This window comes from Saimiri boliviensis, chromosome 19, assembly GCF_048565385.1.
Source record: "Saimiri boliviensis isolate mSaiBol1 chromosome 19, mSaiBol1.pri, whole genome shotgun sequence".
Lineage (NCBI taxonomy): Eukaryota > Metazoa > Chordata > Mammalia > Primates > Cebidae > Saimiri > Saimiri boliviensis.
In genome coordinates this window covers 21,618,704-21,632,267 of record NC_133467.1, presented here as the reverse complement: position 1 = coordinate 21,632,267, position 13,564 = coordinate 21,618,704, and the positions used below count along the sequence as shown (strand labels likewise).

Below are 13,564 nucleotides of genomic sequence, written 5' to 3'. Positions count from 1 at the left end.
ATCCTCTATTTTTAGTTTGCTAAGATTTAAAAAATCATGAATTGGTGTTGAATTTTGTCAATTTTCTTGCATCTATTTAAAAATTTTTTCTACATCTATTAATAGTATCGTGTGACTTTTTTTCCTGCTTTATCCTCTTGATGTGGTGGATTATATTAATTAATTTTTGAATATTTAACCAGCCAAGTATTTCAAAACTTGGGATAAATCTCACTGCATTGTTGGACTTGATTTACATTTTGTTGAGGATTGTTGCACCTATATTCATGAAAGACATTGGTCTGTAGTTTTCTTTGAATATCTTTACATGGTTATGGTATTAGGGTAATGCTCATTTTGTAGGAGTTAGTATTTCCTCTGATTCTAACTTGTGGGAGAGATTGTGGAAAATTGGTATTATTTCTTCCTTAAAATATTTGGTAGAATTCATCAGTGAACCTATCTGGGCCTGGTGCTTTCTGTTTTGAAAGGTTATTATTAATTTAATTTCTTTGATGAATATGGGCCTGTTCCAATCACCTATTTCTTCTTGTGTGATTTTGGCAGATTCTGTCTTTCAAGTAATTAGTTTAATTTATTTTTAATTAATTAATAAAAAAAATACAGAGTCTGTCACCCAGGCTGGAGTGCAGTGGTGCAATCATAGCTCACTGCAGCCTCGAACTTCTGGGCTCAAGCAATCCTCTCACCTCAGGCTTCTGAGAATTGGTCCATTGTATTTAGGTTTTCAAATTTATGAGGATAAAGTTGTTCAAAATATTCTCTTATTATTATTTTACTGTTCATGGGACCTGTAGTCATGTCCCTTTTTTCATTTGACATTAGTAATTTGCATGTTCTCTCTTTTGATTACTTAGTTTTGCTAGAGGCTTATTGACTTTATAAATCTTTTCCAAAAACTAGATGTAGTTTAATTTTCTTTACTAATTTTCTGCTCTAGTTTTTATTATTTCTTTCATTTGCTTACTTTGAATTTAATTTGCTCTTTTTCTAGTATTCTAATGTGAAAGCTTAGATCAGGGGTCCCCAAACTACGGCCCGTGGGCCGCATGTGGCCCCCTGAGGCCATTTATCCAGCCCCTGCCGCACTTCAGGAAGGGGCACCTCTTTCATTGGTGGTCAGTGAGAGGAGTACAGGGTGCATCTGCATCCTGTGCTCCTGGAGTACTGAATGTGAGCCACGCCGCAAAGCGCGGCATCGCTCACATACAGTACTACTTCCGGTGATGCGGGACACACACATCACGGCTCCAGAAGCGCGTCATATGACACACATCCGGTCTGGGGCTGGCACCCCACATCACCGGAAGCAGTGTGAAATAACAGCAGAAGTAGGAAGAAAGGCAAAGCACTATAACCATTACTACACAGTACAATGGCCCCCATACTCCCCCAAATGTACAACAACATAATGGCCCTATAACCTCCCTTTGCCCAAAAGTCTCCCCCCACATTACTACACACCATGTTTCCCCTATTATAAGACCCTGTCTTATATTAATTTTACCCCCAAAAGACGGGGGCTGTCTTATTTTTAGGAGGTGTCTTATAATAGAGGAAACATGCAGCAGTGGGCTTCCCGCAGAAGAGGCCCACCGCTGCTGCAGATGTCCAGGACGCTGCATACACAGTGTCACAGGCTGATCACCGCCATCCTTGTATACAGCACTGGAGGCGGTGCTGGGCCTGTGACACTGTATACCGCTGTCTAGGATACTGGAGGCAGCAGCGCTGGCTATGAAGGGTGTCACACCTTGCATAGTCCGGCCCTCCAATGGTCTGAGGGACAGTGAACTGGCCCCCTGTGTAAAAAGTTTGGGGACCCCTGGCTTAGATTATTAATTTCAGATCTTTCTTTTTTTTCTAATATTTGTATTCAGTATTATAAATTTCTTTCTAAGCAGTGCTTTTGCTACATTCCACAAATTTGGTAAGTTGTATTTTCAGTTAGTTCAAACTGTTTTTTAACTTTCTCATTAGATTTTTTTCTTTGACCCATGTGTTATTTAGAAGTGTATGGTTTAATCTCCACATACTTTGAGATTTTCCAGCTATCTTTCTGTTACTGATTTCTACTTTAATTCCACTGTGGTCTGAGAACAGACATTGCGTGATTTCTATTCTTTTAAATTTGTTAGGGTGTGTTTTATGACCCAGAAAATGGTCTGTCTTGGTGAGTGTCCAAGAACTTGGTCAAATTCATGTGAACTTGAGAAAAGTGTTTATTCTCCTGTTGGATGAAATAGTCTATAAATGTTCATTATATCCAGTTGATTATGGTGCTGTTGAGTTCAACTATGTTCTTCCTTACTGATTTTCTGCCTGCTGGATCTATACATTTCTGATAGAGTAGTGTTAAAGTCTATAACTGTTATAGTGTATCCATCTATTTCTTGTTGCAGTTCTTTCTGTTTCTTCTTATGTATTTTAATGCTCTGCTCTTAGATTCATACATGTTAAGGATTGTTATGCCTTCTTGGAGAAATGACCATTTTATTATTATATAATGCCCCATCTTTTTCTCTTAATAACTCTCCTTGCTATGAAGTCTGTTCTATTGGAGGTTAATATAGCTACTCCCAGTTTCTTTTGATTAGTGTTAGCATGGTATGTCTTTCCCCATCTATTTACTTTTAATCTATATGTTTTATATTTAAAGTGAAATTTTGTAGATAATATACAATTGTATCTTGTTTTTTGATCCACTCTCGCAATCTCTGTCTTCTAATTGGTGAATTTAGACCATTAACATTCAAGGTGATTACTGATACAGTTGAATTAATATCTATTATATTTGTTACTGTTTCTATTTGTTGCCCTTGTTTTCTTATTTTTGCCTCTTGCCATTTGTGTCTTTAGTTGAGCATTTATGTGATTCAGTTTTACCTTCTTTCTTAGTATATAACTTGTACTTTTAAAAAACCTTTTTAAGTGATTGCTCTAGAATTTGCTATATACATTTACAACTAATTCATGCCCACTTCCAAATAATACTATGTAGTCCCTGACTTATGATGGTTTCACTTATAATTTTTTGACTTTACAATGGTGAGAAAGTGATAGACATTCAGGACACTTCTTGACTTATTATGGTATTATGACCCAATTACAACCTCATTGTCAATAGAGGAACATCTGTACCACTTTAAGCATAGTGTGAGTATCTTATAATAACGAAATAATTTTAATTATTTCCTCCTGTTCCTTGTATTGTTGCTTTCAATTATTTTCTTTATATTAAGCATATGACTAGGAATAAAATATATTATTGCTATTATTTTGAACAAACTGTTATCTGTTAGATCACTTAAGGCAGGCATCCCCAAACTTTTTACACAGGGGGCCAGTTCACTGTCCCTCAGACCATTGGAGGGCCGCCACATACTGTGCTCCTCTCACTGACCACCAATGAAAGAGGTGCCCCTTCCTCAAGTGCGGCAGGGGGCCGGATAAATGGCCTCAGGGGGCCGTAGTTTGGGGACGCCTGAGTTAAGGATTGTTATCTTACTTATTCCTTCTCTGATGCTCTTGCTTTCTTTATTTAGATCTGACTTTCTGACTTAATATTATTTTCCTTTTCTCTAAAGAATTTCTTTCAATGTTTCTTTGTGAAGAACTTACTGGCAACTAACTTCCTCAATTTCTGTTTATCTGAGAAAGTCTATTTCTCTTTCACTTTTCCTTCCTTCCCTCCTTCTTTTCCTCCTTCCCTCTCTCCCTCTCTGCTTGCCTGCCTCCTTCCTTTCCTTCCTTCCTTCCTTCCTCTCTTCCTCCCTCCCTATTTCTTCCTCCCTCCCTCCCTTTATCCCTCCCTTCTTTCCTCCCTCTCCCCTTTCCTTCTTTCTTCCTTTGTTCCTTCCTTCTTTTCTTTTTCTCTCTCCTTCCTCTCTCTCCTTTCTCTTTTTTCTTTTTCTCCTTCTCTCTTTTCTTTACTTTTTCCTTCCCTTCCCTCCCTCCCTTCCTTCCTTCCTCTTTCCCTCCTTCCCTCTTTCCCTTTTTCCCTGCTTCCCTCCTTCCCACCTTCCCTCCTTCCCTCTTTTCCCCTTTCTTCTTTTCCTTTCTTTTTCCTTTTCTTTTCTTTGATGATTACTGGTTCACCACTTTCAAAAGATAATTTTGCAGGGTACAGAATTCTAGGTTGATATTTTATTTCTCAGCACTTTAAATATTTTACTTCCACCTCTTCTTGTGTGCATGTTTTGTGAGGAAAATTCTGATGTAATTCTTATCTTTTCCCTCTTTAAGGTATGGTGCTTTTTTCCCTCTGGCTTCTTTCAAGATTTTTATTATTTATTTTTCTTTTCTGTATTTTAAATATACTATGACTAGTTATAGCTTTTGGGGGGCATTTATCCCACTTGCTCTCTGAGCTTCCTAGACTTGTGTTTTGATGTCTGATATTAACTTGGGGGGAGTTCTCAGTCATTATTCCTTCAAATATCTGTTCCTTTCTCTCTCTTCTTCTTCTAGTATTTTCATTATGCATATGTTATACCTTCTGTAGTTGTCTCACCATTCTTGGATAATTCTGTTCTGTTCCCTGCCCCACTGCTGCCACCCAGTATTTTTTTTCTTTTCAATTTTTTATGTTTCTATTGAAATATGCTCAAGCTTGGTTTCCTCAACTTTTTCCAGTCCTGTCAAATGAACACATCAAAGGCATTCTTTATTTCTGTTAGTCTTTTCAATCTCTGGCATTTCTTTTTATTCTTTCTTAGAATTTCTATCTCTCTGCTTACATTGCCCATCTGTTCTCATAGGCTGTATATCTTTACTAGAAACCTTAGGATGTTCATCACAGTTTTTTTTTTTTTTTTTTTTTTTTTTTTAAATTCCCAGTCTGATAACTAACATTCCTTCCATATCTGAGTCTGGTTCTGATACTTGCTCTGTCTCTTCAAACTGTGTTGTTTTGCCTTTTAATATGCCTTGTAATTTTTTCTTGATAGGCACACTGGGTGCTATCTGATGTACTAGGTTAAAGGCACTGTCATAACTAGGCTCTAGTAATGTGGTGGTAAAGTGTGGAGTGAGAGGAAGTATGCTGTAGTCCTGTATTTAGATCTCATTTCTTTTAGTGAGCTTGTGCTCCTGGACTGCAAGCCTCACAAGTGCTTCTTAGTTCTTGCCCCACCCCTTTAGGTGGGACAGGATGGCTAGAGTAGACTAGAGTTGTGTGTTTTTCTTCCCCTATGTAGAAGGCTAGAGCAAGCTGGAGTTCAACATTTTCCTTCTCCCTAATCTGTTAGACTCTGGAAAACCCCCAGTAGTATAGGCTTTGGTTAAATAACTTCTCTTAAGGTCAGACCTTGTTAAGAAGAACAGAATTTTGTGGCACATTTCCAATTCATCACTTTCCTCCTTTCACTACCAGAAGCATAATTTCTGATATTTAATGTGAGAATTTATTTAACCCTCTGAAGGCAAAACTCACAGAAGTTTGGGGACCTCTCTGAGTTTTTACCTCTGAGGCTCATCCACTTTGAGCCTTCAGCAATTCATTAATTACAGTTGAAGTTTTCCTATCCATTGATTTCCATGGAAGTTTCTGCTCTTGGGTGTCTGCTCTGTATTCTTTCTCTCCCTCCTTTCTCTCTTTTTTCTTTTTTCTCCTTCTCTCTTTCCCTCCCTCCCTCCCTCCTTCCCTCCTTCCTCCCTCCTTCTTTCCTTCCTTCCTCCTTCCTTCCTTCCTTCCATTATTCTCTGTATTCACCAGTCTCTCCAAATTTGGGAAGCAGCTAATTGCCCTGTGATTTTACTTCCTTTATAGATTTAAGAAGAGTTGATTTTTCAGTTTGTTCAGATTTTTAGCTGTTGGGGTGAAATGATGATTTCCAAGCTCCTTACACACCAGACTAGAGTCCTGTTACTTAATTTTGTTTTTCAAAAAGGAAGTCTTGGCTGGGCACAGCGGCTCATGCCTATAATCTCAATACTTTGGGATACCTGAGGGAATCTCCTAGTCTGTGGGTTGTGAAGATTTTTCCCCTAGTCTGGGGAAAAGCATAGTATCTGGGCCAGAATGCACAGTTCCTTGTGGCACAATCCCTCATGGCTTCCCTTGGCTACAGGAAGGAGTTCCCCAACCCCTTCTGCTTCCTGGGTGAGGCGATGCCCACCCTGGTTCCACTTGCCCTCCCTGGGCTGGCTGCACCCACTGTCTTAACTAGTCCCAATGAGATGAGCCGGGTACCTCAGTTGAAATGCGGAAATCACCTGCTTTCTGCATTGATCTCACTGGAGCTACAGACCAGAGCTTTTCCTATTTGGACATCTTGCCAGCCTGAGACTATTATTACTCTGTGTTCAGGAACTAGTACAATGAATGCATTGCATAAACCAAATTTGGTAATGATATAACCTCCTTATAAAATATAACTGGATTTTGGAATTGGATGTATAAATTTAGTTCAAAAAAATCATAGTCTGTAAATTTCCTTTCTTATAATGACATTGTCAGATATGGATACCAAAATTTGCCTATTCTTGTAAAATTGTTTTTTTTTTTTTCAGCATTCCTATCTCTGAGGATATTGAGTCAATGGTTATTATCATGTTTTTGAATATTTACTGTTGGTCACAATAAAAAACTTTTGAGAAGGTTTAAAAATGAATAAATAAATAAGAATGGACAGTCAAGGAGATTCTGAGAGACCAAAACAGATAAACTTTATAATAGGAACCTGGAGGGAAAAAAAAGATAATGCAAAATACGGAATACAACTTGATCATTTTTATTAATATTATCAGAGAGAAAGGAGAAGTTATTGCATTCATGGAACAAATGAAGGCCATAAAAAGAAACATGAGGCAAAATATCTCAATAACTAAACTGGGAGAGCAGAAATTAAAATGTTAGTAAAATGGTTGGAAGAAAAACTTGAGGAACTGTCCCAGAAAACAAAAGAAAAAAAAAAGTAAACAATAGGAAGAAAAAAATTCCTTGGGTGCCTATGCCACCAGGGCCCAGGGTTTCAAGAACAAAACTGGGCAGCCATTTGGGCAGACACTTAGCTACCTCAGTTTTTTTCATACCTCAGCATTGTATACTGCAAAGACACAGATAGGGGTGAAGGAATATTTGCCAGGCAAATGGAAAGCAAAACAAAAAGCAGGGGTTGCAATCCGGGTCTCTGATAAAACAGACTTTAAATCAACAAAGATATAAAAAGACAAAGAAGGGCATTACTTAATGGTAAAGGGATCGATGCAAAAAGAAGAGCTAATTATCCTAAATATATATACATCCAATACAGGAGCACCTAGATTCATAAAACAAGTTCTTAGAGACCTACAGAGAGATCTAGACTCCCACACAATAATAGTGGGAGATTTTAACACCTTACTGTCAATACTAGATAAATAAATGAGACAGAAAATTAACAAGGATATTCAGAACTTGAACTAAGCTCTGGACCAAGTAGACCTAATAGACATCTGCAGAACTCTCCACCCCAAATCAACATAATATATATTCTTCTCAGCACCACATCACACTTAGTCCAAAATTAACCACATAATTGGAAGTAAAACACTCCTCAACAAATGCAAAAGCACAGAAATCGTAACAGTCTTTCAGACCACAGTGGAATCAAATTAGAACTCAGAAAGAAACTCACTCAAAACCACACAACTACATGGAAACTGAACAACCTGCTCCTGAATGACTGCTGGGTAAATGAATAAATGAAGGCAGAAATAAAGATGTTCTTTGAAACCAATGAAAACAAACACACAATGTACTAAAATCTTTGGGACACAGCTAAAGCAGCGTTTAGAGGGAAATTTATGGCACTAAATTCCCAAAGGAGAAAGCAGGAAAGATCTAAAATCAACACCCTAATATCACAATTAAAAAAACTAGAGAAGCAAGACCAAACAAATTCAAAAGCTAGTAGAAGACAAGAAATAACTAAGATTAGAGCAGAACTGAAGGAGACAGAAACATGAAAAACCCTTCAAAAAAACAATGAATCCAGGAGCTGTTAAGATTAACAAAATAGACCACTAGCCGGACTAAAAAAAGAGAAGAGAGAAGGATCAACTAGACACAATAAAAAATCATAAAGGGGATATCACTGCTGATCCCACAGATATACAAACTACCATCAGAGAATACTATTAACACCTCTATGCAAATTAGAAAATCTAGAAGACATGAATACATTCATGGACACATACACCCTCCTAAGACTAAACCAGGCAGAAATGGACTCCCTGAATAGTCCAATAACAAGTTCTGAAATTGAGGCAGTAATTAATAGTCTACCAACCAAGAAAAGCCCAGGACCAAACGGATTCACAGCCAAATTCTATCAGAGGTACAAAGAAGAGCTGGTATCATGCTGCTGAAACTATTTAAAACAATAGAAAAAAACAGGACTCCTCCCTAAATCATTTTATGAGGCCAACATCATCCTGATACCAAAATCAAGCAAAGACACAACAATAAAAGAAAATTTTAGGCCAATATCCCTGACGAATATCGATGTGAAAGTCCTCAATAAAATACTGGCAAACTGAATCCAGCAGCACATTAAAAAGCTTATCCGTCATGATTAAGTTGGCTTCATTTCTGGGATTCAAGGCTGGTTCAGCATATGCAAATCAATAAATGTAATTCATCACATAAACAGAACTAATGACAAAAACCACATGATTATCTCAATAGATGCAGAAAAGGCCTTTGATAAAATTCAACACCCCTTCATGCTAAAAACTCTCAATAAGATAGGTATTGATGGAATGGAACTCAAAATAATAAGAGCTATTTATGACAAACCCACAGCCAATAGCATACAGAATGGGCAAAAGATGGAAGCACTCCCTTTGAAAACCAGCACAAGACAAGGATGCCCTCTCTCACCACTCCTATACAACATAGTGTTGGAAGTTCTGGCCAGGGCAATCAGGCAAGAGAAAGAAAGAAAGCATATTCAAATAGGAAGACAGGAAGTCAAATCATCTCTGTTTACAGATGTCATGATTGTACATTCAGAAAACTCCATCATCACAGCCCCGAAACTCCTTAAGCTGATAAGCAACTTTAGCAGAGTCTCAGGATACAAAGTCAGTGTGCCAAAATCACAAGCATTCCTTAATGCCAAAAATAGATAAGCAGAGAGCCAAGTCATGAATGAACTACCTTTCACAATTGCTATAAAGAGAATAAAATACCTAGGAATACAACTTACAAGTGATATGAAGGACCTCTTCAAGGAGAACTACAAACCACTGCTCAAGGAAAAGAAAAAAAAGGAAAAACATTCCATCCTCATGGATAGAAAGAATCAATATTGTGAAAATGGCTATACTACCCGAAGTAATTTATAGGTTCAATGCTGTTCACATCAAACCACCATTGACATTCTTCACGGAATTAGAAAAAAAAGAAAACCACTTTAAATGCCATATGGAACCAAAAAAGAGCCCATATAGCCAAGATAGTCTTAAGCAAAACCAACAAAGCTGGAAGCATCATGTTACCTGACTTCAAACTATACTATAAGGCTACAGTAACCAAAACAGCATGATATTGGTACCAAAATAGACATATAGACCAATGGAACAGAACAGAGACTTCAGAAATAACACCACACATCTGCAACCATTTGATCTTTGACAAACCTGACAAAAACAAGCAATGGGGAAAGGATTCCCTATTTAATAAATGGTGCTGGAAAAACTGGCCAGCTATATGCAGAAAACTCAAACTGGACCCCTTCCTTATACTATATACCAAAATTAACTCTAGATGGCTTAAAGAGTTGTAAAACCCAAGACTATTAAAAACCCTAGAAGAAAACTTAGGTAATACCATTCAGGATGTAGGCATGGGCAAAGACTTCATGATGAAAACACCAAAGCATTTGCAACAAAAGCCAAAATCAACAAATGGGATCTAATTAACCTAAAGAGCTTCTGCACAGCAAAAGAAATGATCATCAGAGTAAACAGGCAACCTACAGAATGGGAGAAAATTTTTGCAATCTACATATCTGACAAAGGACTAATATCCAGATTCTATAAGTAACTGAAACAAATTTACAAGAAAAAAAAAACTCCATCAGAAGGTGGACAAAGGATATGAATAGACACTTCTCAAAAGAAGACATTTATGCAGCCAAAAAACATATGAAAAAAAGCTCAACATCACTGATCATTAGAGAAATGCAAATCAAAATTACAATGAGATACCATCTCACACCAGTCCGAATGGCAATTATTAATAAGTCAAGAAATGATAGATGCTGTTGAGGCAGTGGAGAAATAGAAAAGATTTTACACTGTTGGTGGGAATGTAAACTAGTTCAATCATTGTGGAAGACAGTGTGGTGATTCCTCAAGAACCAGAAATACCATTTGACCCAGCAATCCTATTACTAGGTATATACTCACAGTAATATAAATCATTCTGCTATAAAGACACATGCATATATATGCTTATTGATGCACTATTTACAGTAGCCAAGAGTTGGAACCAACCCAAATGCTCATCAATGATAGACTGGATAAGAAAATGTGGTACATATACACCATGGAAAACTGTGCAGCCATAAAAAGGAATGAGTTTGTGTCCTTTTCAGGGTCATAAATGAAGCTGGAAGCCATTATCCTCAGGAAACTAACACAGAAACAGAAAACCAGACGCCACATGTTCTCACTTATAAGTGGGAGTTGAACAATGAGAACATATGGACACAGGGAGGAGAACAACACACTGGTGCCAGTTGGGGGTTTGAGGGTGAAGGGAGGGAGAGCATTAGGACAAATAGCTAATGCATGCAAGTCTTAAAACCTAGATGATAGGTTGATAGGTGCAGCAAATACCATGGCACACGTATACCTATGTAACAAACCTACACATTCTGTACTTGTATCCCAGAACTTAAAGTAAAACAAAAAGCAATATAAATTACTAGGCAAATACTGTCTATTTCATCTAATGAAGAAAGCAACTAACAAATATCATGTATCTGATATGCTACACAAAATGTTTAGGTTCTCACATTATTTATTACTGAAAGGAACCTTGGAGATCATAGTTTCTAACTCTTTATTTGACAGATGAGGAAAACTGAGACTTGGGGAGTTTTGGTGACTTGCCTTGAGACTAGATCCAAGCCTGTAATTCCTATTACAGTCCTCTTTCCATTAAATCATATTTCCTTTCCTAGGCAGAGTAAATGCTGTGTGGCTTTCAAGTTTATTTTTGGTGATGGCACTATACCTGCTTTTCTTCTTTTAATTTTTTTTGACATCAGTGACTAGAACTGGATCAATCGTAATCCTTGGTTCATGAGATACTCTCGTTATTGGTCCATGCATAACCTGTTTATTTACTTGCATTTAATAATGTAATACATAAAAATTTCAAGCGTTCATATTAGGTGGAGAACTTGGGAGGAAAATGAAAATGTAGAATTTCCATATATGCGTGGTACAAAAATAAGGTCATATATTTGGAAATTATTTTAGTGCTACAGCTATTTGTTTTTCTCCCTTGGGTTGAAAGTTATCTTCTGGATGGGTAGTTTGGCAACTCTCCTCCTCATCACACTGAAATCACCAAACTTGAGTAGCACTTAGAAAACAAAGTAAGACAGAAAGAAATGGAAAAAGAACAAGGAAAATGTGCTTTACATTTAGTATTGTGACATATATGTCTTTAAAATTTGTTAGTCTTCTGAAAATTGTGTAATGTTGGGTTTGTCTATGATGCAGGTCTGAGAACCATTGGAGTTATCACCAAACTGGACCTTATGGATGAAGGAACGGATGCCAGGGATGTTCTAGAGAACAAACTGTTGCCTCTTCGCAGGGGTAATGTACTGTGGTCTATACAAGACTGTTTTTTTCTTTTTCTTTTCTTTTTTCTTTCTTCTTTCTTCTTCTTCTTTTTTTTTTTTTTTTTTTTTTTTTGGTGCTATGACAGAGAAATGATTGGGAAGCCACTAGAAGGTTTAGTTTTAATGCCTTCTCAGTTGTAAGATGGATTTATTATTATACTTTTTATGGAATGGCTGTATGTTCCCAAATGATGTATTAGAAAATTATCCAAAGGGAGAACTATTCCTTAAAATAACAGGAAAAGGAAGAGATTTGAAGGGAGGTTATAAATATCCAACATAGACTGCATAAACTTATACTATTGTAAGTCTGATATTTACTTGCCTGCTATATGAAAAAACTGCTAAGATATATACTCTCTTAAAATGCACACAGCTTTTTAAGGGTGAGAGACATTATTGTATTGATGATAAAAAAAATTCTCGTGAGCTCAGTCAGTGGTCTATGTTCAGTACTGATATTTCCCATTGAATTTTATAAAGGGATCCAGTCTTCAAGCCTAAAACTAGTTTTGCATTTCTTAGTCTGCCTTTGTGAGAGCCTTGAACTCTCCCTAGAATAAGCAACAAAAAGTGTCCCCAACTCCATAGGTTTGTGTTTTGTTTCAGGTTACGTGGGGGTGGTAAACAGAAGCCAGAAGGACATAGATGGGAAGAAGGACATAAAGGCAGCCATGTTGGCAGAGAGAAAGTTTTTCCTTTCCCACCCAGCTTATAGACATATTGCTGACCGAATGGGGACCCCACACCTGCAGAAGGTTCTTAATCAGGTAAAAATGTTCTTTCAAACAAGAACAATTATGAAAAATGTAAGTGGCTGCTGGATTTCATCTACATGATTTTTAAGTTTTTTGTTTTTTCCAACGTAAGACATGCAGCTTCAATGATAGAGATTTTAAAAATGAATATTAGTACCTCAAATCCACACTATTACCATTCTCAGTGAATAGAACTCACCTTCCTATTATTGAAAGAACAATGCTTAAAGCAGAAACATATACCTATTTAGGAACAGTGAACAGGATATACATTTTAGCATATATTCATTTGTAATATGTAGTTATCTTGAGAAGATAAATTTGTATAGCTTTGAAAAGTTATCTCTTCAGATCTGTTTTTGAAGCACCAGTCTGTAATGGCTAGTTTACACTTTCTATTAAATTTTTTATGGCTTTACTTAAGATTGATTTCTTAATTTAAAATCTTAAGAACAACAAATCCTAATTAAATAATCATTGATTTCCACTAATCTAAGAAGCTTTTCTAGATAACCCCTTTTCCCACAATAATTTAGAACTGGGCCTTCTGCCTACCCCACTCCATATACTATGCACACACTTCTTCCATAAATCCTCAGTGCTCTTACTTGGATGCAGATATTCCTTTCCCTGTTGGAGTTAAGTGTTATGACAAGCATCATTGTCATTGAATGCAGGGTCCACTCCTTGAGTTTTGATTATATTGACTTAATGTGATTAGCAGCTTTTCTCACAAATATTCTTGTAAGTTATGCTTTAACTGTTACCTATGAACTTAATTGGGCAATCAATCAATCAATCAATTGAGTAGTTACCAGATTTCTGATTCTTAGCTCCTGGAAAGTATCAATAGAAGCTGTCACAATATGGGGCATTATACCTGAACCATTTAGGCAAAACAACTGAGAATAAATTTTAGAAAATAAAAAATTATCTATAATTCCATTTTAAGAGACA

At 36.8% G+C, this 13,564-nt stretch overlaps 1 protein-coding gene across 9 annotated transcripts in view; it reads left to right on the top strand.

Moving 5' to 3' along the window:
* Nucleotides 1-13,564, top strand: part of DNM3 (dynamin 3) — a 535,391-nt gene that overhangs the window by 177,496 nt on the left and 344,331 nt on the right. For all 9 annotated transcript variants that reach the window (XM_003925367.3, XM_003925368.3, XM_010336127.3 and 6 more), the window contains exons 5-6: nucleotides 11,725-11,823; nucleotides 12,459-12,619. In XM_003925367.3, the coding sequence (XP_003925416.1) occupies nucleotides 11,725-11,823; nucleotides 12,459-12,619 (260 nt within the window). The remainder of the gene's footprint in view (nucleotides 1-11,724; nucleotides 11,824-12,458; nucleotides 12,620-13,564) is intronic.